This window comes from Phacochoerus africanus, chromosome 6 (genome assembly GCF_016906955.1).
Source record: "Phacochoerus africanus isolate WHEZ1 chromosome 6, ROS_Pafr_v1, whole genome shotgun sequence".
Taxonomy (NCBI): Eukaryota; Metazoa; Chordata; class Mammalia; order Artiodactyla; family Suidae; genus Phacochoerus; species Phacochoerus africanus.
In genome coordinates this window covers 30,624,763-30,648,207 of record NC_062549.1, presented here as the reverse complement: position 1 = coordinate 30,648,207, position 23,445 = coordinate 30,624,763, and the positions used below count along the sequence as shown (strand labels likewise).

The following is a 23,445-nucleotide window of genomic DNA, read 5'->3' as shown; positions in this document are numbered from 1 at the left end:
TTAAAAGTTTCCTAGCTATTTTCCAGGTATTTGGGGTTTTTCTAGATACATTCTGTTAATGATTTCTAATATTTTTCCATGTGGTTAGAGATATGCTACTATTTGAATGCTTAATTTCTTAAGACTTGTTTTATAGTCCAGGACGTGGTATATCTTGATTCTTGTTTACATGTGCACTGTTTTTTTGTCTTTTTTAGGGCTGCACCTGCAGCATATGGAAGTTCCCAGGCTAGGGGTCAAATCAGAGCTGTAGCTGCTGGCCTGTACTGCAGCTACAGCAACACAGGATCTGAGCTGTGTCTGTGACCTACACCACGGCTCATGGCAATGCTGGATCCTTAACCCACTGATCAAGGCCAGGGATTGAAGCCTCATCCTCACAGATTGTAGTTGGGTTTGTTCGTTACTGCTGAGCCATGACAGGAACTCCATGTGCACTTGAAAACAAGATGTATTCTGCTGCTGTTGGTAGGAGTAGTTATATAGATGTCAGTTAATGTCAAGTTGAATAGATGTTATTGTTCTGTATCCCTACTGACTTCATCTTTTTGTTCTATCAATTATTGACAGAAGGATGTTGAAATATCTCTATTATTGTTGATTTGTTTATTTCCCATTCTAGTTCTATCAGTTTTTGTTTTGCAATTTTTTTTTTTTTTGGTCATTTTGGCATTTCTTGCGCCGCTCCCGCGGCATATGGAGGTTCCCAGGCTAGGGGTCTAATCAGAGCTGTAGCCACCGGCCTGCGCCAGAGCCACAGCAATGCAGGATCCGAGCCGCGTCTGCAACCTACACCACAGCTCACGGCAACGCCGGATCGTTAACCCACTGAGCAAGGGCAGGGACCGAACCCGCAACCTCATGGTTCCTAGTCGGATTTGTTAACCACTGCACCACGACGGGAACTCCTGTTTTGTGAATTTTGAAACTCTGCAGTAAGGTATAAAAGTGTTTGGGATTCTTACATTGTTATTATATTGATGAATTAACTTGTTTAATTATGAAAGACTCTTCTTGGTAGGAATTTTTGCTATGAAATCTGCTTTGATGGATGCAAATGTAGTCACTTGAGGTACATTTTGGTTAGTTAATGTTGACTTGGTTTATTTCTTCCTTTTTTTTTTTTTTTTTGCTTTTAACCTGTGTTGCATATTTAAAGTGTATTTCCATAATTTACATCAGAATTCACTCTTTTTTTGTGTGTGTGTGTGTTTGCCATTTCTTGGGCCGCTCCCATGGCGTATGGAGGTTCTCAGGCTAGGGGTTTATTCAGAGCTATAGCTGCCAGCCTATGCCAGAGCCACAGCAACGTGGGATCCAAGCCGTGTCTGTGACCTACACCACAGCTCATGGCAATGCCGGATCCTTAACCCACTGAGCGAGGCCAGGAATCAAACCTGCAACCTCATGGTTCCTAGTCAGATTTGTTAACCACTGATCCACGACAGGAACTCCTCGTATTCTATCTGTGTATTTCTCACCTCTGTAAGTTCAAACTGGGTTTCTTATGTTCTCCATGTCCCTACTTACCCTGCACAATCTTTCTTCTATAATCTTAAATATATAGATTATGGTTATAATAATTGTTTTTTTTTTTAATTTTTCCCCCACTTTTTTAATTACCCAATGAATTTATTACATTTGTAGTTGTAGAATGAAATAATTGTTTTAATGTCTTTTTCTACCAATTCTTTTCTCTCTCTCACTTTCATGTTTGTTTCTGCTAATTGATTTTTGCTGTTCTGAGCCATTTTTCTTGTTTCTTTTCATGCCTAGTAATTTTTCACTGGATACCAGATATTATGAATCTTCTTGTTTGCTGGGTGTTTTTGTATTTCTATACATATTCTTTTTTTTAATTTATTTTTAATTGTTATTTCCCCCAAACACACTTGTCTTTTTTTCCATTGTACAGCATGGGGACCCAATTACACACACATGTATACATAATTTTTATACGTTTTCTTGAATCCTTTTTTGTTACACAGTTGTTTCTTGTAAACAGCTCGATGCTATCTCGGCTTACTTTTAAGTTTTGTTTGGACCAGTGCAGCTTTAAGTGTAACTAGTATCCCCCCTGACTGAGATACTACCCTTTTGAGTATTGAGGTGCTGTAAGTTATATGGTTTTTTGCTCTGATTGATGAGAACAGAAACTATTTCTTTTTTTTTTTTTTTGTCTTTTTGTCTTTTTGCCATTTCTTGGGCCACTCCTGCGGCATATGGAGGTTCCCAGGCTAGGGGTCTAATTAGAGCTGTAGCTGCCAGCCTACACCAGAGCCGCAGCAACGCGGGATCCGAGCCACGTCTGCAACCTACACCACAGCTCACGGCAATGGCAGATCGTTAACCCACTGAGCAAGGGCAGGGATCGAACCCACAACCTCATGGTTCCTAGTCGGATTCGTTAATCACTGTGCCACCACGGGAACTCCGAGAACAGAAGCTATTTCTGACTCTGAACTCTAGGGATGGCTTCCTCAGTTTCTTTGGGTACTTTTTTATTTTCTCATCCTTGGATAGCTGCCATACCCATAGGTGGCAAGCAGATTGCCAAACCTTTCTCAGTGAGGAGTGTTCTCTCTCCTTCTGTGGCTCAGAAACTCTACTCAGTATGCTGGGGCATTTGTAGATCTCATCTTTTTGTTTACCTTTATTAAGCATTATAGTATTTAAAACCAGTTATTTCATATATTTTGTGTGTTTTAATCATTTTTGGCAGAATTCGATCTTGGCTAAGAGCAAAATTTTATTTGTAAGTATTTGTGAATAACAATTTTATTTAAGAGTTAAAGAAAAGATAAAGTCATTAGCAGTGTTAGAAATGGCCTGCAACCTGATGTTCTTAAAACATCTCATGTAAGAAAGTAAATGGGAAAGATGCTTTCTCCACAAGTCATCTTTTCTTCTTTCTTCTTACAGATTGACTGTAGTAAAGATTATTCTCATAAAAATTGTGAAAAATCTATCAACAATACTCACAGTGATTAAATTACCATAGATTTAAGACTGAAAAAAGAATAGTATAAACTTTTTTCTCTGCTGAGATGGGCTTCCAAATCATAGTCTTTTATCTTGTAGTATTTACAGAAATATTGTAATATAAGTGGTAACTTTTCTTCTACAAATGACTTTGTTTTCTAATAGAAATCATTTCTTAGAAGATTATTAGTCAAGTAATTGTGTATAAGGAATTGGAAGTTATTAATAATAAAAAGAAACATGTGCTTAAGTCTTCTAAAGGTTGTGTGGATTAAGAAGATATGCAAACTGGGGAGTTCCCATTGTGGCTCAGTGGGTTAAGGACCCAACGTTGTTTCTGTGGGGATATGGATTCAATCCCTGACCTCACTCAGTGGGTTAAGGATGCCATGTTGCCACAAGTTGTGACATAGGTCACAGATGTGGCTCAGATCCCCTGTTTCATGGTTGTGACATTGGCTGCAGCTACATCTCTGATTCGACCCCTGGACCAGGGACTTCCATGTGCCACAGGTGCAGCTATAAAAAGAAATAAAAAGATATGCTAATTGAAAACTTCTTATTTAAAATATGCTCTTGCTCCTGATAATATATCTGCATTTGTGAAACAGTTTTTAAGAAGAATGACATACTTATGGTTTAGTATGAATTTATGATTTCAGACTTGGTCTTGGCCACATGAATTTGAGAAGCTACTTTCTAAAGAGATTTTTTTGACTTTTGTGTTGTAATGTTTCTCATGGCCATTTCTTGATTTATGGAGACACTAGACACCTGACAGAATACCTCAGAGAGCCCCAGCTAGAGGCAGAGAGAAAGAAGGTTGAAGAAAAAATCAGCAAGTTCTTCAGTAGTAGTAAATAAGGATAAATTCCTAGAAAGTAACCTTAGCAGATTGATCATTCCAGTATTAAGATATAGTACTTCTAGCCTCTGGTAATCCAAGTAGTAGAAGTACATTTTTGAGAAGCCTTTCAAATGGTTTCCATAATTACACTACTAAGATTATAGTATTCATGTATAAAGTGCATTAAAGCATTATCGCTACACCGGGCCTTTTCTTTCATACCTAGTAATCATTGTCTTTAGTGAAAATCTTCTAAAGCAAAAGACAAGATGTAGTATTATGACAGTGAACCAAATATTATGTCATTATTTAAAACTAATGCTCAGATGAAATTTATGAAGTCAAGAATGACCTGAAGTCTTTCAGAGAACCTGAAGTTTTCTTTCTTCAATCCTTTCTGATTGTTTGTTTTCATTTCTCATATAACTTGTTTATAGAAGGGGTGAGATAGATGAAGCTATTAAAGGTAGAAATCTTTAAGGTTTTTCACATTGTAAATACAACTACTCTTGATGATTCGTTTCTTGGATTATCCCTGGCAGTGAAAATGTCCCTACAACATATTTTATCATCACTCATTGACTTAAGTTGTCATGTGATTCAGGAATACTAACTTATGTATATGAATCTATTTAAAATATTGATTAGAAATGACGATGCTATGGTATATAAAGTTACTTCTTATTTAGGTGGTCCATGGTCTGAACTAAAAGAAATGCTAGTCAGAGTTTCACATTGATTCCCTTCCCCGCATCAAAATGCACAAATATACATACTCTTCTTTCCAGTGTTGCATGCAGTTACTGTGAATGATAAGCATATTTTAGAATCTTGAATGTTTGCAATAGATTTTTTCCATTTGTGATTGGGTGACCATTTTTAGTAGAGTTTTTTTTAATATCATTTTTAAAGTTAGTGTCTGTCATAACTTAAGTTTTACATTGTTAAGTCGGGTAAATTCACAGAGCTGAATATGGACTTGGAAGGAGAGTATGATACCAAATCAAGGCAGGGTGTAAGTTTTTCTTTTCCTTTATAGCTGCGGAAAAAGAGACAACTATGAAGTAATTATTTGCTTTATTTTTAGAATTCTGTCTGGCCCTTTATACTTATAGGATGTAGTGGAATGAGAATTTTAAAATGGGTTTAACCAATATGAGATAAGAATCTGAAAACGAATTGATATATGTATATGTATAACTGATTTACTTTGCTGTACACCCAAAACTAACACAACTTTGTAAGTCAACTATACTTCAATAAAATGTTAAAAAAATAAATAAAAATGGGTTTAAGAAGGAATGTATATATAACTGAATTACTTCACTGTACTTCAGAAATTAACACAACATTGTAAATCAACTATACTTCAATAAATAAATAAGTAAATGGGATTAAGGAGTATCTGGCACTTGAATTGGAGTGATTATTGTTTGTAACTCAAATGTCAAGAGATTATAACAAAAAGCATGGACTGTTTGAGTTTTGAATCTTCATTCTACCACTTATTAGTTAGATATGTTATTTATTACTTAGGGCAAGTTGCCTAGCCTCGCTGTTTTAATTTCCCCATCTGTATTCTCATTTTAGAGCTGTAGTTATGAAGATAAAATGAACAATAATATATATGAAGCATTGTACATACAAAGCATTCAATAAATATTAGCTAATATTAGTGGAATCAACTTTTTATGTACTTCAGTTTGCTCATTTATAAGACAGAGGGTTGGATTCTATATTTGTGTCACTTTTTGTATAAATGTATTTAAAATCTCATAGCTTTTTATGATTAAATTAAAATGATTACTGTATGCCTTAGAAACCATCTAATCTACCTTATTTATAATGAAGAAACTGAGCCCCAGAGGCCTTGCTTGCCCGAGGTCCCATAACTAGGCAGTAACAGAATCAAGTGAAATGGGGATTTTATTTTTAGATATTTTAAAGAGTTTATACTGTTTTCCTTTTATAATGGATTGGGTTTCAACACATTGTTTATTAAACCTGTGCATAAAACTGTCTTTGATACCCGTTGTGAGGGAACAACACAGGAAGCATTATGCAAAGTAATGTAGAACATGGCTCATGCCTTGCAGGACTTCACAATCCCTTCTTACATTACTGAATTTATCTTGCTGATATAGCTCAGCATTTTATTGAGGCTGCAAATTTTAATTCCTAACTCAAGTGATTGAAGATGACTATGACTTTCTTTGTACTTTGCCTCTGCTAACAGGAAGAATTTTACTGGGAAATTTTGGGTTTTCTTAAAAAGGTTTTCATGAAAATGGCATACAACTTGAGTATACTTTTATGTGTGGTAGGTGGGCCTAACATCAGAAGAAAATTAGTAAAAATATCTAGAATAATTTTTGAAAATTTAAACTTTGAAGATTAAACATTATTTTCTTTTTTCATCTTAGGGCACAGTCAGTGGTGTGCTGCTAGTTACACCAAATAATATAATGTTTGATCCACATAAAACTGACCCCTTGGTTCAAGAGAATGGCTGTGAGGAATATGGCATCATGTGTCCAATGGAAGAGGTGATGTCAGCTGCAATGTACAAAGAAATTTTGGATAGCAAAATAAAGGAATCCTTACCCATGTAAGAGTGATATTTATACTCTTTTGCAATTTTATTTCATCTAGGTAGTTGACCCTAGTCTAGTAGTCTTAAGTATTTTTAATAGTTTTATTATAGCCACTTTTCATTTTACCAGTAATGACACAAAAATATATGTAGTATTGAAAAGATTATTCTGATTGCACTGGAATTGTTAAGAATTGTTTCGGATTTATATATGTATATTTAGCCAGAGAACCTGACCAAAGAGTAACCTGTAGTACTCATTTAATTCAATGTTTACCAGCCCTTTTTCTTCAGATACAGCATTCAGAATCCTAAATTATTTTTATGAGTAATTTAAAGTAATATAACTAATCAAGGGTAGCTTTCAAATTTTCCTAAGAAGAACCTAAAGAGTTTTGTGTGGGATTTGGAGGAGGTCAGATGAGCAAAGACCTGACATTGCAAAAGCCACAGAAGCTTTGGGTTTTTTAATTGATTTATATGTTTCTATCCTCTCTCTCAGAAAAGTATAAAATATAGGAGAGAAGACCCACAAATGGCGCAAATATAATGAGTTAATCCTGGAATATACTGGTTAGGGGGTTTGTGTGTTTCATTTAACATAAATGTGAGGCTATAGGTCAGCACAGGCTTTAAAAGTAAAGTGTTTAACTAAAGGGATGACCATAGAGAAAAGGGAAGGCTAAGAAATAAAAAGAGAAGAAAATAGAAGATAGGTATGCAAAGAAAGTAAGAAGTACAAAATTGATATATAATAGAAGGGAACTCCCTCATTCCTCCATACATGACTGTCAACAGTTTAAAAACTGGCTTCACTTTAACTGATACTGAGATTTATATCCTCTGTAATAGCCCACTGGGATGATAATGATTGTTTTAAAATTAACCCTTAGGAGACAGAATTACCTATAAAGGAGATAGCAAATTATTTTTGCTTTTGAGACAGACTACCTGAGTTGTTAGAATTCATGTGATAGGGAGTTCCTGTCGTGGTACTGTGGAAATAAATCCAACTAGGAATCATGAGATTGCGGGTTCAATCCCTGGCCTTGCTCAGTGGGTTAAGGATTCGGCATTGCCATGAGCTGTGGTGTAGGTCGCAGACACTGCTCAGATCTCTTTTTTGCATTGCTGTGGCTCTGGTGTAGGCCCACAGCTGTAGCTCCAATTAGACCCCTACCCTGGGAATCTCCTTGTGCCTCAGGTGCAGCTCTAAAAAGCAAAAAAAAAAAAAAAAAAAAAAAGAATACCTGTGATAGAATAAAATCCTATTTTAAAAAAGTCTCCATTTTACCTGCTACCCAATAAATATTATCTTGGTTTAGTAAGCATCTTTAGAGGTAGATTATTCCTAGGATTGCCTTTACTGTTGGTTATTTTAATAATTCATCATCCACGTCAGTTTTAGCAAATAAAGATTATTGTGATGGATGGAGGGGTGAAACAAAGGTGAAGGAGTGAAGGATTAGATTAAAAGAGAAACAAGAAGATTTTATATAAGTATATACTGTCAGTCATTGGTGAGATCCATTTTTATCTTACCCTGCTTTTCCATTTGTATTTTATTACTTTGGGATTCTCTTAAGCTGATTGATCCATCACTATTCTACATGGATGCTGTAGGGCACTTCCTCTTGCAAATCACTGTTCATCATTCACACTATCACCTGGAAAGACTATCTGTTTGATCCAAATATTTAAAAAAAATTACTCCAAAAGAAATATCTTTCAATCTTGCCATGTGCATTGATTAAAAACAGTATATTTGGCAATAAATCAGATAGAACATATGATTTTACAGAGTAATGTTATCTATGGCAAAAATGAGGTGTAAGATTCGATTGGTTTTCTTCTCTCTTAAAGTGCTTGGGAAGTTGATTTCAAAAGTATTAGTCGGGAACTATATAAGCAATACTGCATCATTGATATTAAAAAATAGGATTACAGCACATCTAAATCTATATATCCTGTTAACTTGGCTAATTTTATCTCCTCCCCTATTAAATCTACAGATCCATTTTCTTAAAACTTTTTGCCAGGTTCCAAGACCATATGTATATATATGTAGTTTTCGTTGATCACCAGTAGATGACACTATTACATATTTAAATCTATATATCCTGTTAATTTTGCTAATTTTATCTCCTTCCCTATTAAATCTACAGATCCATTTTCTTAAAACTTTTTGCCAGGTTCCAAGACCATATATATATATATATATATGTAGTTTTTGTTGATCACCAGTAGATGAAACTATTACATATTTAATAGCACAGATTGGATGCTTGCATTTCTTAAGGTGAATCAATTGATGCAAGGGAAACAGAGATAGGAATTGGGCTTCAACTAATTAATACTTTTTTTTTTTTTTTGCAAAACCTGAAGCATGTGGAAGTTCCTGAGCCAGGAGTCAAACCTATGCCACTGCAGTGACAATGCTGGATCCTTAACCTTCTGGACCACAAGGGAACTCCCATTAAAAAAAATAAATTTTACGTATCCTATATACAATAAAAATTATGCATACCATTGTAAAAAAAAATAAGTAGAATAGGACAGAAAAAGTTATTCAACTTCAAAATCCAGAGGTAGCCAATAAATTTTGTGTCAACTTACTTCCTAGTCTTTTCTGTTCTGAAACTTGCATAAATGTTAATACTTTTTCCACTAAAAACTCATGTAATTTCCATTTATCACAAACTGCTTTTAGTAAACTTTTTAAATTGCTGGCTTGCATTTTATGCTGTAGTGTTTCCAGTACCCTCCTTCCTGAACTTAAATTATCTAACCTTTGAACATTAGTGCTTACATATACAAATGCCATTAAACACAGAAATCCAGAAGTAATTATGAACCATTCATCTAGTTAATATCTAACTTGTTAGCTGAACAAGTTCTCTTAGAATTGTTACATTAAAGAATTCCCATTGTGGCTCAGCAGAAACAAATCTGACTGGTATCCATGAGGATGCAGGTTCTATCCTTGGCCTTGTTCAGTGGGTTAAGGATCCAGTGTTGCCGTGAGCTTGCTGTGTAGATGGCAGACGCGGCTTGGATCCTGCATTGCTGTGGCTGTGGCGTAGGCCAGTGACTATAGCTCCAATTTGACCCCTAGCCTGCAAACCTCCATATGCCGTGAGTGTGGCCCAAAAAGACAAAAAACAAAAAACAAAAAGACGGAATTATTAATATTAAGAGTCACTGCTGGTAGCCTGAAGAATTCTCCTTAGTACTTTTGGCTCAATTCTATTCAGGATGATTTTTTTTTTTTGTCTTTTGTTGTTGTTGTTGTTGTTGTTGTTGCTATTTCTTGGGCCGCTCCCGCGGCATATGGAGGTTCCCAGGCTAGGGGTCGAATCGGAGCTGTAGCTACTGGCCTACGCCAGAGCCACAGCAACGCGGGATCCGAGCCGTGTCTGCAACCTACACCACGGCTCACGGCAACGCCGGATCGTTAACCCACTGAGCAAGGGCAGGGACCGAACCCGCAACCTCATGGTTCCAAGTCGGATTCGTTAACCACTGCGCCACGACGGGAACTCCTCAGGATGATTTTTAACTCTACATTTGAGTCATTTATTTTAGTTTATTTTCTGTTTAAATAAGCACTGTGTGTAGTATCAGTCAGTGTATGTTTCCTTTATTAAGACATTTACAATTTTAAGCAAATTTTATTTACACTTATTTTCTGTATTTCATCAGTGAATAAATTTTACTTTACTTTAGAATTATAGCTTCATCCCCACACTTGTATCTTCAGCTTCTCATCATGTAGATCAGTTCAGGAAATCTTACATTGTTGTTTCCAAGATCTTAAGCAGTTGATGCAAAAACTTGACAAAATTACTTAGTCTGTATGAAACCAGTCAAATTTTTGATATGCCATTGAGATGTATCCTACAGCCTTTTAGAAAAGCCTTTTTAGTGATATTAATTCAATGTTAAGTTTGTGGAAAATAAAGTTCTACAATTTGAAAAGTAGTAACTTTAAATTTTGTTTACTGACAGAGAGATAGATCACTTATCAGGAAGGGACTTCTGCCATTTAAAGAAAGTAACAAGAAGTAATACTGATGAAATAGATTCAAGAGTGCGTGATGCAGGAAATGATAGTGCCAGCACTGCTCCTAGGAGCACTGAGGAGTCTTTTTCTGAAGATGTGTTCACGGAATCAGAACTCTCTCCGATACGAGAGGAGCTTGTTTCTTCAGATGAGCTACGACAAGATAAATCATCTGGTGCGTCATCAGAGTCTGTGCAGACCATCACTCAGAGTGGAACAGAAGCTTTGATGGTCATAGCAGAGGCTGCTAGTGCTCCTGATCACTTAAAATCTGATTCTGGACATATTACCAATGAAGTCGAAACTCATTCTCTTAAAACTGATTCAAATAATCTTGAAATGGCCACCAAGGAAGGAGATCATTCTGCAGATAATTTTCAAGAAATGTCACTTCCTAAAGAACAAACCACAAGTATACAAGATAATGCAGATCGGGATTTTCTTCTCACTGAGGATTCGCTACACCAAGAAGAAGGTGAAAAAGAAAGTATGCCTTGTGGGGAAGCAACAGCATTTAAACAAAAGCAGATTGTCAGTAAAGGAAAACAAGGAAAGGAACAAAATCAGGACTCAGAGACTGAAGTAGAAGAGCTACGGAAACTCTGGAAAACCCATACTATGCAACAGACTAAACAGCAAAGGGAAAATATTCAACAGGTGTCACAAAAAGAAATTAAGCATAAAATAGCAACAGCCAATATTGAAGGTAAGGGTTAAGTAAGTTAATGTTAGTTCATCTTATTGCATATTATCTCCTTCTTTCCTCCCTGGCAGAAGCTGCTGTATCTTAGGCCACTCTGAAAGGTATCTAGTGGCCTGTGACTGATGTTTCTCTGCCGACAAGTCCATGGTGTCTGGTTTCTCCTGTCTTGTGTCTTATCCTGCATTGGGATAAGTACACATAATGAGCATCGTTCCACCATGTTTGAACATTCCTGACTCAACTGTATTCTGTCTTTAAACAATTTATTTTTTGAAAGTGTGTAGAAATTCTATAATACCTCTGATTTCTCCATTTTCTCTTTTAGTTCTTGGTATGTTACTTCACTTAAGTGTCTTTTTTCATTGCACATATAATATCCTAACTGTAGTTTGTAATCGACAGAGTCATAATCCCATCATTTTTAAAAATTGCATTTAGACATCAAAATCTATCTAAAATTCTTTCAAGTATCCAGAAATTTCATTATTGTCTGACTAAATGTTTTCCTTTAAAAGGCAATACTAAGGATAAATTAAAACACCATTTTCTTTTTCAGTTTTGTTTTTTCATACTACTCTTTTATGACAATTATAGTAATAGTCTGTCTTTTATTTCTAATATACAGTGCTTCTGATTAGTAATTATGGATTAAAAGGGGTATAGCTCAAGTATCTTAGCTAACATTTCTTATGTTCTATTGAAGTGTTGATTCCAGATTAATCCAATTTACATATTAACTTACCTTTCCATTTTTTATTTTTTTAGGGCCTCTCTTGCAGCATATAGAAGTTCCCAGGCTAGGGGTTGAATTGGAGCTGTAGCTACCGGCCTATACCACAGCCATAGCAACACAGGATCTAAGTGAGGTCTGTGACCTACACCATAGCTCATAGCAAGGCCAGATCCTTAACCCACTGAGTGAGGCCAGGAATTGAACCTGCAATCTCATGGATACTAGTTGGGTTTCTAATGTGCTGAACTCCCCTTTCTTTTTTTTTTTTTTTTTAATTACTCAATGAATTTATTACATTTATAGTTGTACAATGATCATTACAATCCAATTTTATAGGATTTCCATCCCAAAACTCCAGTGCACCCCCCCCCCCACAACCTGTCTCCTTTGGAAACCATAAGTTATTCAAAGTCTGTGAGTTAGTATCTTTTCTACAAAGAGTTCATTCTGTCCTTTTCTCAGATTCCACATGTCAGTGAAAGCATTCAATGTTGGTGTCTCATTGTCTGACTTCACTAAGCGTGATTATTTCTAGGTCCATCCATGTTGCTAAAAATGCTGGTATTTTGTTCCTTTAAAAGGCTGAGTAATACTCCATTGTGTGTATGTACCACATCTTCTTGATTCACTCCTCTGTCAATGGACATTTAAATTGTTTCCATGTCTTGGCTATTGCAAATAGTGTTGCAATGAACATTGGAGTACATGTGTCTTTTCAAGTCATGGTTTTCTTTGGATAGATGCCTAGGAGTGGGATTGCTGGATCAAACGGTAGTTCTATTTTTAGTTTTCTGAGGAGGGAATTCTCCTTTCACTTTTTTTAAGTTAAAAATTTTTCTTGTTAAAATATACATTCACATTGTTGTGCAACCATCACCACCATCCTTTTCCAGAACCCTGAACTGAAACTCTGTTACCCATTAAACAATAACTTTCATTCTCCTTTCCCTATAGTCCCTGAAAACCACCCTTTTATGTTTTGTCTTTATGAATTTATGTCTCTACCCTAAGTATCACTTGTAAGTGGACTCACAGTATTTGCCCTTTTGTGTTCGGCGTATTTCCCTTAGCATGATGCCTTCAAGTTTCATCTGTGTTGTAGCGTCAGAAATTTCTTCCTTTGTAAAGCTTCCATTGTGCACAGCACACTTCTTTTATCTGTTCGTTTGTTGGTGGACATTTGGATTATTTCCACCTTTTGGCTGTTGTGAATAATGCTGCTCTGAACATTGGTATGCAAATAATTTGTTTGATTTACTTATTTTAGTTTTTTTGGCTATATGCCCGGAAGTGAATTTTGTGGATCCGATAGTAGTTTTGGGTTGGATTTTTTGATGAATCACTAAGTTGTTTTCCAGATTTGACTGTACCATTTTATATTCCCACCAGCAACACACAAAAGTTTGGTTCGGTTTTTTTAAAAACACTGAATTTTCCTTGCATTCTCTAATTCAGAAATCCTCAAGACCTAAGGATTATATTCAGTAGATGTTAAGGAATTCACTTATTCAAAGCAAGTTCTATAAAAGATTAAATTTTTCTTCTTTTGTAATATTTTTTTCTTTATTCTGAGCTAAGGAATGTTCATTAAAGAATATTTGACAAAGAGGTTTTTAGAAAATTTATACAAATTACCTAGAGTTCATTACCTGGAGATGATCATTGTTAATATTTGGTATATTTATCTTTGATCTTTGGTGTGTATGTGTTTATAATACACACATGCATGTATATGTACACACACATACAATTTTGATATTTGTATGAATATTTTTTTCATATAAAATTGGGATTGTGTATGTAGTATTGTTTCTTGCTTTTTCACTTAGCATTTCATGTCATGAACATTTTCCCATGTCATTATATAGTTGATCCTTGAACAACTCAGAGTTAGGGAGTAACACACATCCCTCTCCCCAGTTGAAAATCTGTGTTTGATTTTACAGTCAGTCCTCCATATCTGTGTTCTGCATCCATGGATTCAACCAACCATGTATCCTAGTATTGAATTAGGTATTTATTGAAGAAGATCTGCATATAAATGGACTCATTCAGTTCAAACCCATGTTGTTTAAGGGTAAACTATAATTTTTTGAAAACATGTTTTTGTAATGGCTCTGTAATTCAGCCATTTCTAAATTAAGACATTCAGTTGTTATTAACAAGTCACATTATTAAGATATTTCCTATCTTTGATATTGTAAAGAATTCTGGCATGAATAACTTTATTTGATGTGTTTGCATCTGATAGTTGTCTTGTATTTTGAAATCTTTGAAAAAGTTAAAGTGAGACATTCTGTTTGACCTAATAAATGTAGTAGACTACTTATATTTTAGTGGGTTTGGTGCAGGGTTTGATGAGGGAGAGGTCCTATTATGACAAAATGCTAAAAGGGGGAAAATTGGTAGATAGATTTAGATAGTTATTCCTGGATTATTACCTTTTGGTTTCTTCTGTGTGTGTGTCTTGGGGCGGGGGGAGGGGAGGGGGGCAGGTGGACATGTGTGGGTGTGTGTGGGGGAATTATTAGTTTTAAATAACTAGAGATTCTGTAATAGAGAAATATTCAGAGTTTCTAATCTTTATTGGCTTTATAATGTCATAAAACTATAATAAAACTGTGGAATATAATTGTGGTAAGAATGGTAAAAGATCATACTTTTAACCTGATGCAGATGCTGGGGCTCTGGTAGCTTATGTGCCTTGCACAGTATTACACAGAAGAAAAGCCATGACTAGTATCCAGATCTAAGTGCTTTTTCTTCCACAGTTTGTCACCTTTGTAGGCTAATGTGTAGAGTACAGAACTGAACCATATTGTCAGACCCTCAGTATACCGTATGTCAGCATGTCTGGTTGAAAGGGTTAGAGATAATTCAGGTTTAATAAACTGTCCAAACAGATAACTAAATCTAGCATATTGTTGTTATCACGCCTCCATATGTATTTAAAAGCTTCAGAAACTTACTAAATTTTTATCTGTAACAATCATATTAAAGTAACCTTTGAAAATTCTACAAACTTACTTAGATATTATTCTAGAAGGCTGGTAGAGAATATGCAGAAATGCATGTGTGTATTTAATTACTTTAGTGTGGTTGTTACAAAATTTAACAAGAGTTTCTAGATCTTTCATATTTTTTCCTAATACCCTTAGACATAATTTCAGTTCATAACTCGGCTGTTAGTTCATTAGTCTTACCATACCTTTCACTTTACCTTTGATGGTAAAAAGTAGAAATTACTTAAGAGAATTCACCTGTCAGTAAACTGATGTCTTATTCCGTAATTATTTATCAGAAATTTTGAGATAAGCTTTCCTTGATCTAAATCATTTTAAATATTTAAGCATGGTGTATGAGCATTGAATAAACACTGTGTCTCAATTCTAGGTTCTGCACTTTTAAAAGAAAAGAGGAGGCATCGATTACATAAGTTCTTATGTCTCAGGGTTGGAAAACCGATGAGGAAAACATTTGTATCTCAAGCAAGTGCCACAATGCAGCAGTATGCACAGAGAGATAAGAAACATGAATATTGGTTTGCTGTGCCACAAGAAAGGTAAAACAACAAACAAATCTTGAAAACATTATTGAGATTCCTTGAATTGAAATTATTTTGTATAACGCTTCTTACCAATGGCTAAGTACTGAAACATATAGTTTATGATTAAAAACCAACATTAAGTCTATTTGAAATCATTTAGCTCCTATTTTATACTCTTTAGATTATCCCGCTTTTAATTTTATTCATGTTCATGGTTTAATGCAAAAAAATGTGAATATATACCTAGCTTTAGTAGTAAAGGAACATACACACTAAGTGAAGTAGTCAGAGAAAGACATATCATACAATATCACTTAAATGTGGAATCTAAAATATGACACAGGAGTTCCTATTTTGGCTCAGCAGTAATGAACCCCAACTAGTGTCCATGAGTATTCAGGTCCCATCCCTGGCCTTGCTAGTGGGTGAAGGATCCTGGGTTGCCATGAGCTGTGGTGTGGGTTGCAGACACAGCTTGGATCCTGTATTGCTGTGGCTGTGTCATAGGCTGGCAGCTGCAGCTCTCATTCAGCCCCTAGCCTGAGAACATCCATATGCTACACATGAGGCACTGAAAAGCAAAAAAATAAATATATAAATAAAATGACACAAATAAACTTATCTATGAAACAGAAACAGACTCACAGACACAGAGAACAAACATACAGTGCCACATGGAAAGAAGGATGGGGAAGTTTGGGGTTAGTATATACAAACTAGTATGTATATAATAGAATGAATAAATAACAAGGTCCTCCTATAGAGCATAGGACACTAAATTCAATATCCTGTGATAAACCGTAATGGAAAAGAATATGAAAAAGAATGTATATACATGCATATATATATATGTGTATGTATGTATAACTGAATCACTTTGATATACAGTAGAAATTAACATTATAAATCAACTATATGTCAGTAAAAAAAATGACATTGAGTTCCCGTCATGGCACAGTGGAAATGAATCCAACTAGGAGCCACGAGGTTGCGGGTTCAGTCCCTGGCTTTGCTCAGTAGGTTAAGGATATGGCATTGCTCTGAGCTGTGGTGTAGGTCACAGACACAGCTTGGATCTGGCATTGCTGTGGCTCTGGCGTAGGCTGGTGGCAACAGCTCCAATTCGACCCCTAGCCTGGGAACCTCCATATGCTGCGGGTGTGGCCCTAAAAAGACTAAAGACAAAAAAAAATGATATTAAAATCTAAAACAAAAATGAACAAACAGACGAAAGAAGGTTCATCAAAACATTAACTGGTACATCCTCTTCTTCAAGGAAGATGATGTATAGCTTCTCTTTTAAAAATTTCATCAAATGCTTACTGAATACCTGCTATATATATAGCACTAAATTAGCTAGTAAAAGAATATGGTCTTGGAGTTCCCGTCGTGGCGCAGTGGTTAAGGAATCCAACTAGGAACCATGAGGTTTCCGGGTTCGGTCCCTGCCCTTGCTCAGTGGGTTAACGATCCGGTGTTGCCGTGAGCTGTGGTGTAGGTTGCAGACGTGGCTCAGATCCAGCATTGCTGTGGCTCTGGCATAGGCCACAGCAATTCAACCCCTAGCCTGGGAATCTCCATATGCCTCGGGAGCAGCCCAAGAAATAGCAAAAAAAAAAAGACAAAAAAAAAAGAATATGGTCTTCAAACTGTCTTTTTGTTTGTTTGTTTGTTTGTTTTGTTTTTTTGTCTTTTTAGGGCTGCACCTGTGTCATGTGGAGGTTCCCAGGCTAGGGGTCGAATTGGAGCTGCAGCTGCTGGCCTATGCCACAGTCACACAGGATCCAAGCCACATCTGCAACCTATACGACAGCTCACGGCAACGCTGGATCTTTAACCCACTGAGCAAGGCCAGGGATCAAACTTGCGTCTTCATGGATACTAGTCAGATTTGTTTTCACTGAGCCATGACGGGAACGCCTTCAAATTTTTTTTATACCCACTACGAAGTAAAATTTTTCATCTTAAAGTTTAAGCAGTTGTGAAGAATATCTGTAGTCACTGCATTGTAAATATTCACATTTTAAGTTAAAACTTAACATTTATCTTTTAAATATACCCAAATAAAATTTGCCCTCTACCATTATCCATTTAAAAACTACTTGAATATGCTCTTCTTTAACAGAATCTGTGTTAGGACTTTTCTCTGGTTGGTTTATATATCCATTGATGAATATTAATATTGTTCATTGAAATGATGAGAAAGGATTCAGCCACTCAGTTTTACTCTCTCCCTTTTTTCTTTTTATTGTAAGTATTGAGAAGCTTTGTTCACTAAAAGTCTATGAGACTGAAAAGAATATAATAATGTCAATTCTTTAAACATGTTTCTATTTATATTTCAAAATCCCTTAATCATCTTTCACCAAAATTATTTTTAGTGACAACCAGTGAACTTCATTGAAAACTTCAGTTTTCTGGGGAGTTTCCATTGTGGCTAGCAGTTAACGAATCTGACTAGCATCCATGAAGACTCAGGTTTGATCCCTGGCCTTGCACAGTGGGTTAAAGATCTGGCATTGCCATGAGCTGTGGTGTAGGTCGCAGATGTGTCTCAAATCCTGTGTTGCTATGGCTGTGGTGTAGGCCAGCAGCTACAGCTCCAGTTCGACCCCTAGCCTGGGAACTTCCATATGCCGTGGTTGTAGCCCTAAAAAAAAATAAAATAAAAACCCTTCAGTTTTATGGAAATCAGTGAATTTGAAGCTATCCGATATGCAAAAGGACTTTTTACCCAGTCTTTAGAATCTTTCTGTGTCACAGTACCAACTTGGGACAATCTGCAAGTTTTTTTACTTTAAGGAATGTACCACTGTTAAATTCTGGATGGGTGAGGATAGTCCTTCAGTGAAAGCGGAGAATAGGCAATTTGTAACATATTCTCACCACACTGTTCTCAGGCAGACTAGTATAACTGAAGATTAGCATATGGAAGCAGAAGATAAAGCCATCAATTCCCTTAGAACTACTGGCTGAACATGCTTATGTACCTCTTGGAAAGTTTTTATACATTGCTCTGAAGATTGTTGCTTTCAGGAATATAATGATAAAATTCTTCTCCCTCCCACCTCACCTAAATATATAGTACAATATGTGCATTCAACAAAATGTGATTAGAATAATTAAAAATATGATATGATTTGCATAATTCATGAGTACATGAAAGGCAAAGAGCCAGATATTCAAGATTTGCCAGTGATATTGAAATGATTACAATGAAAAATTCAACTCTTATTGTAATAATGTTTAGTTAAAAATAACAAAGGTTTGTTTTTCTAGTTACTTTGGCTTTATTTTAATTTTTGCGTGAGATAGTCCATTTTAATATTGTGCTTTCACTTTGACTAATGTTCATTACAAATTAATTTTATTAGAATTCTGAACTATATTGTATTCAAGAAATTTGTGAAAATTGCTGTTTTGATACAGACAAATTATTTGAAGGATGAAACTTTTTTTGTGTATGTGTATCTTTTTGTCTTTTGAGGGCTGCACCCATGGCATACCGAGGTTCCCGGGCTAGGGGTCTAATCGGAGCTGCTGCTGCCGGCCTACACCAGAGCCACAGCAATACCAGATCAGAGCCACATCTGCTACAGCTTATGGCAGTGTTGGATCCTTAACCCACTGAGCAAGGCCAGGGATCAAACCCACAACGTCACGGTTCCCAGTTGGATTCATTTCCACTGCGCCACAACATGAACTCCTACGTTCCATTACTTTAAAGAAAAGAAATATTGCTGTGGACAGCATCTGAACTAGTCAAAAGCCTGCCAAAGAAAATCCTGATGTAGTTTTCTCAGAGCTTGATAGAACATAGCCAAAAATTTTCAAATTGATATCTTCCTAGTAGTGGGCTTTTTTTTTTTTTTTTTTAAATAAAACATAGTATATATATTTTGTATATTTTAAGTCTTCAAGTTTTGTCAACATACTTAACAAATAAATTTTTTAAATTCTAGCTAACAGCCCAGAATACCAGTTCTATTGTTAATAATTGCTTTTTAAACAGGACAGACCATTTGTATGCCTTCTTCATTCAGTGGAGTCCAGAAATATATGCAGAAGATACTGGTGAATGTTCCAGAGAACCTGGATTTATAGTAGTAAAAAAGATTGAAGAATCTGAAATAAGTGAGGATTCTACTGAGGCAGCAGCTAGAGAATGGGAGGTAAGGAGAAAAATGTGAAGATTGCATATGTCTTTTTGCTTTGTGCAAATTCGTAGTTTTATAGTAGTGCAGGCAAAGTCATGTGATCTTTGTATGAAAGAATAATTTTTTAAAGGTTCACTTTCCATGTATATTTATTGATTAAATCTGATTAGTAACTTGGCTTATTAATACCTGTCATTTTCTTTTGCTTTAAAATACTAAAGAAGCAACTTATGAGCAATAAAATACTTATTATTGAGTGCATTTTAGAGTAATATTAATTACCATTATACTAATTTTCATAAAATTAGTATATGTCATTTCAGATCTGATTCATTTTGATGTTATCTCCTGCATGGAGTAAGTCTAGCAGTTATTTAACACATTCATGCAAAGTTAACACCCCTTTCTAAGTTCATACCTAAGCATTATCTTGATATCAGTTTAGCAATAATGCTAGGGAAATAAGCTGATGCTAAATTTATAATTAGTGAAAATTTTATGTGCTCAAAATTTACTGAGCATGTCTAAATGGTCAAATTAACACTAATCAACTCTTTGTAACCCCTCTTAGACCCATCTTTTATTATTACATATCATATCCTGTTTTTACATGTTTTGTCTTGTGTGATTTTACACCTGTCTGGTTTCTCTCTTGTTATGGTTGCCTGGATTAATCTCTTCTTCATGCATTAGAAAATACAGAGCAGATGCTAAAATGTGATAATAACTGAATCAAATTTTGTTATCCATTTGGCGTTAATGCTTGTGGTTGTTAATGTGATATGAATGTATCGTATGTACTTAACATGTATAATGATTGAAGGTATACATGGCATGTCTCTTGTTTAAAATGCAAGCCTGATTTTGTATGTGCCTAAGTTCATTCTGTGTAGTATATACAACATCAATTTCTACTGTAACTATGGTATAATGGAGGAAAAGAGTTAACATATATTGAACATTTAAGTTACTTTAATACTTAAACCATCATTATTCATCTTCTTATCAGCATTATTCACAGTAGCCACAAACAGGAAGCAACCTGAATGCCTATCAGAAAGAGATTAGATAAATAAATTTTAGAATATTTATAAAATTCCAAATAATATAGCAATAAAAAAATCTACTGGTACCAAAAACAACATAAATGAGTCTCATAGATAATAGTTTATTAAAAGAAGCCAAGTCTGACATAAGACTGTCTACTGTATAGTTCCATTTACATAAAGTTCAAATAGGCAAAAATAGTCAAAAATCCATCAGAGTATCTATTTCTGGGAGTTTAGAGGTTGGCTAGGGGCAGGAAGGAACTTTATAGAATACTGGAGATGTTCCTTATTTTATTCTGCTTGGTGGTTTACATGGGTGTTGACATATATAAAATAATCCCTATGTATTTAAAATAGCTTTAGGCTTTTCAAATAGCCCAGTGATAAAGAATGTATTCCTCTACTAAGGTAATAACAATCAAAGATAGAGTGGGAAGGGACAAATAAAGTTTTTTTAAAAGGTATTACCTAGCGAATAAAACAGGATTTAATGACAATAGCATATCAGTGAAGTTTCTAACTTGGGTGAGAATGTGGATGGCAGTATATTCACAAGTAAGGGAATTAGGAATTTTTTCTCCTTCGGGATTGAAACATTTAACTTTGTAAATAATAGATTTTTATTATCATTATTTTTGAATATTGACTGTTTTGCTTCAAAGGAACTGTCTCTGTTGTTGTGGAAGACTACAGGTTATAATTTCTAAAGAAAAAAGTCCCCTCACCTGTTTTCAACTAGAATTGATTCAAGTAAAAAGAAGAGGGAAAATTTTAAAAAATTTAATTTTAGAAACTTTTTGCTGCGTTGTCTAGAAGCATTTTGCTGCACTGTCCAGTATAGTAGACACTGGTGATGTGCAGCTACTGAGTACTTGAAATGTGGCTAATGCAACAAAGGAAATTTTAATTTCATTTAATTTTAAGTAATTTAAATTTGAAAACTGGATGACTTTTAAATATGTTTGGAACAACTTGGATGTATGAATCTACTTTTTCAACTATAAATTTCATGAAGTCTAAATATGATCTAAATAAATATAAATCAAAATAAGATCAAGTATTTCCTATACAAATTTGGTGTCTGAATTGAGATGTGCTATGGTTAAATATATGAATTCCTATAGCTAAAATAACCACTAGTTACTTGTAGCTGTTGACCACTTGAAATGTGACTAGTCCTAATAGAGATAATACATAAATATTAAGTATATACTGGATTTTAAAGATTTAGAACTGAAACAAAAAATATAAGATCTCATTAATTTTTTAAATTATTTTCTATTGAGGTATAAACTGATTTATAGTGTTTTAGTTTCAGATGTGTAGCACAGTAACTCCTATATATGTATACACATATATTTTTCAGGTTCTTTTCCATTATAGATTATTACAAGATATTGAATATAATTCCCAAAATAAATTGGCTAACATGAAATTTATGTTTTGGGGTAACTTTTGCATGTGATAAACTTAACTCCTCAGTTAGCTCTGTTTCCCTCTTGTCCTGCTCCCTCTGTGAGTGCCATGAGAACAGGGTTTTATGGGTTTCACTCACTACTGTATCCCCAGAGCTAAGAACAATACAGGCATATAATTCATCCTTAATAAATAGTTATAAGCATTAATGAATAAATTTGGAAAAAGATTAAATAGTAAAACTTATACTTACTAAAAATAGATCTGTATCCTCAAATAAGTTCTTGTGTCAGTTGTAAATATTTTGTCATAAAATCATAGACTCTAGAAGTTGGGATTAACTGACAATTTAGCCTCTTATTTTACATTTTACTGTACTCTTGGTTCTGCTTTAACATACTCAGAGGGAGTTTATTACCTCAAAGGGCATTACTTTTCAGTTTAGGACAGTTCTGTTAGAAAGTTCTTTCTCTCAATGAGTTTAAAGAAACATATCTTTGTAAATTTAATACATTTGTCTTTGTTCTTCCTTCCAGTGCACATTAGTAGCAACAGAGTTTTCCTATATACTATGAAAATCTGAAAATATTAATTTCCTTTTTAATCCTCTTCCAGGATTATTTTCCCTGGCACATATACTGTTTGACTTTAATAACTCTTCTTTGATCCTACATTATCCTAACCATTACCCTAAAAGTGTTCATTAACAATGACACCCCATATTACTTAAGTGTGAACTTTGGGTAGCAAGGGAAATTCTATAATATTTGAAACAATTTCAGTCCCCAAATGTACAAATTGAAAGTCACTTCTACTGTAGATAATTAGAAAATACTGGAATTTAAGCATTAGAAATAATGAGAAAAGGAAAGAAGTAGAGCAGTCTTTGAGATTTGTACAGTAAATTCTGAGAGAGGTGAGAGCTGCAGAAAAAGTGAAAAGTTAGCTACATTTTAAGATTGTAAGGAGTAAGAACTCCTTAGGTTACATCAGAACTAAGATTCCTGAATATTGGGAGAAAGAACCTGAGAAACACTATGCATGTAACTTAAGTTGTGTAATAGATTGATATTATTTAATATGTATTCTTTATTCTAGTTTAGTCATTAGTCAGTATAAATATAGTTAGCATAAAACATCAGCCTACCTCAACATTGTTGCTTTTTTAACCTTCCTGTCTTGAGTTTCTTAATTATGAAATCTTCTCCTGTTGGTAGCTTAATAACCCTACCTTGCAACTGAGGAGGAGCTACTTATTATAGAATCTTCTCTGGTTTCTCTCGGTATCCAGTGCAAGAAGTCAGTAGAGTATGTGTAGTGAAGATAATGTTTTATGAGCCTTTGTGGTTTTGTGA

General features: G+C 34.9%; 1 protein-coding gene across 5 annotated transcripts in view; it reads left to right on the top strand.

Moving 5' to 3' along the window:
• The window catches only part of OXR1 (oxidation resistance 1), a 523,168-nt gene that overhangs the window by 464,163 nt on the left and 35,560 nt on the right, over positions 1–23,445 (top strand). For all 5 annotated transcript variants that reach the window (XM_047783424.1, XM_047783423.1, XM_047783425.1 and 2 more), the window contains 4 exons: positions 6,253–6,437; positions 10,431–11,191; positions 15,315–15,483; positions 19,481–19,640. In XM_047783424.1, coding sequence (XP_047639380.1) covers positions 6,253–6,437; positions 10,431–11,191; positions 15,315–15,483; positions 19,481–19,640 — 1,275 coding nt within the window. The remainder of the gene's footprint in view (positions 1–6,252; positions 6,438–10,430; positions 11,192–15,314; positions 15,484–19,480; positions 19,641–23,445) is intronic.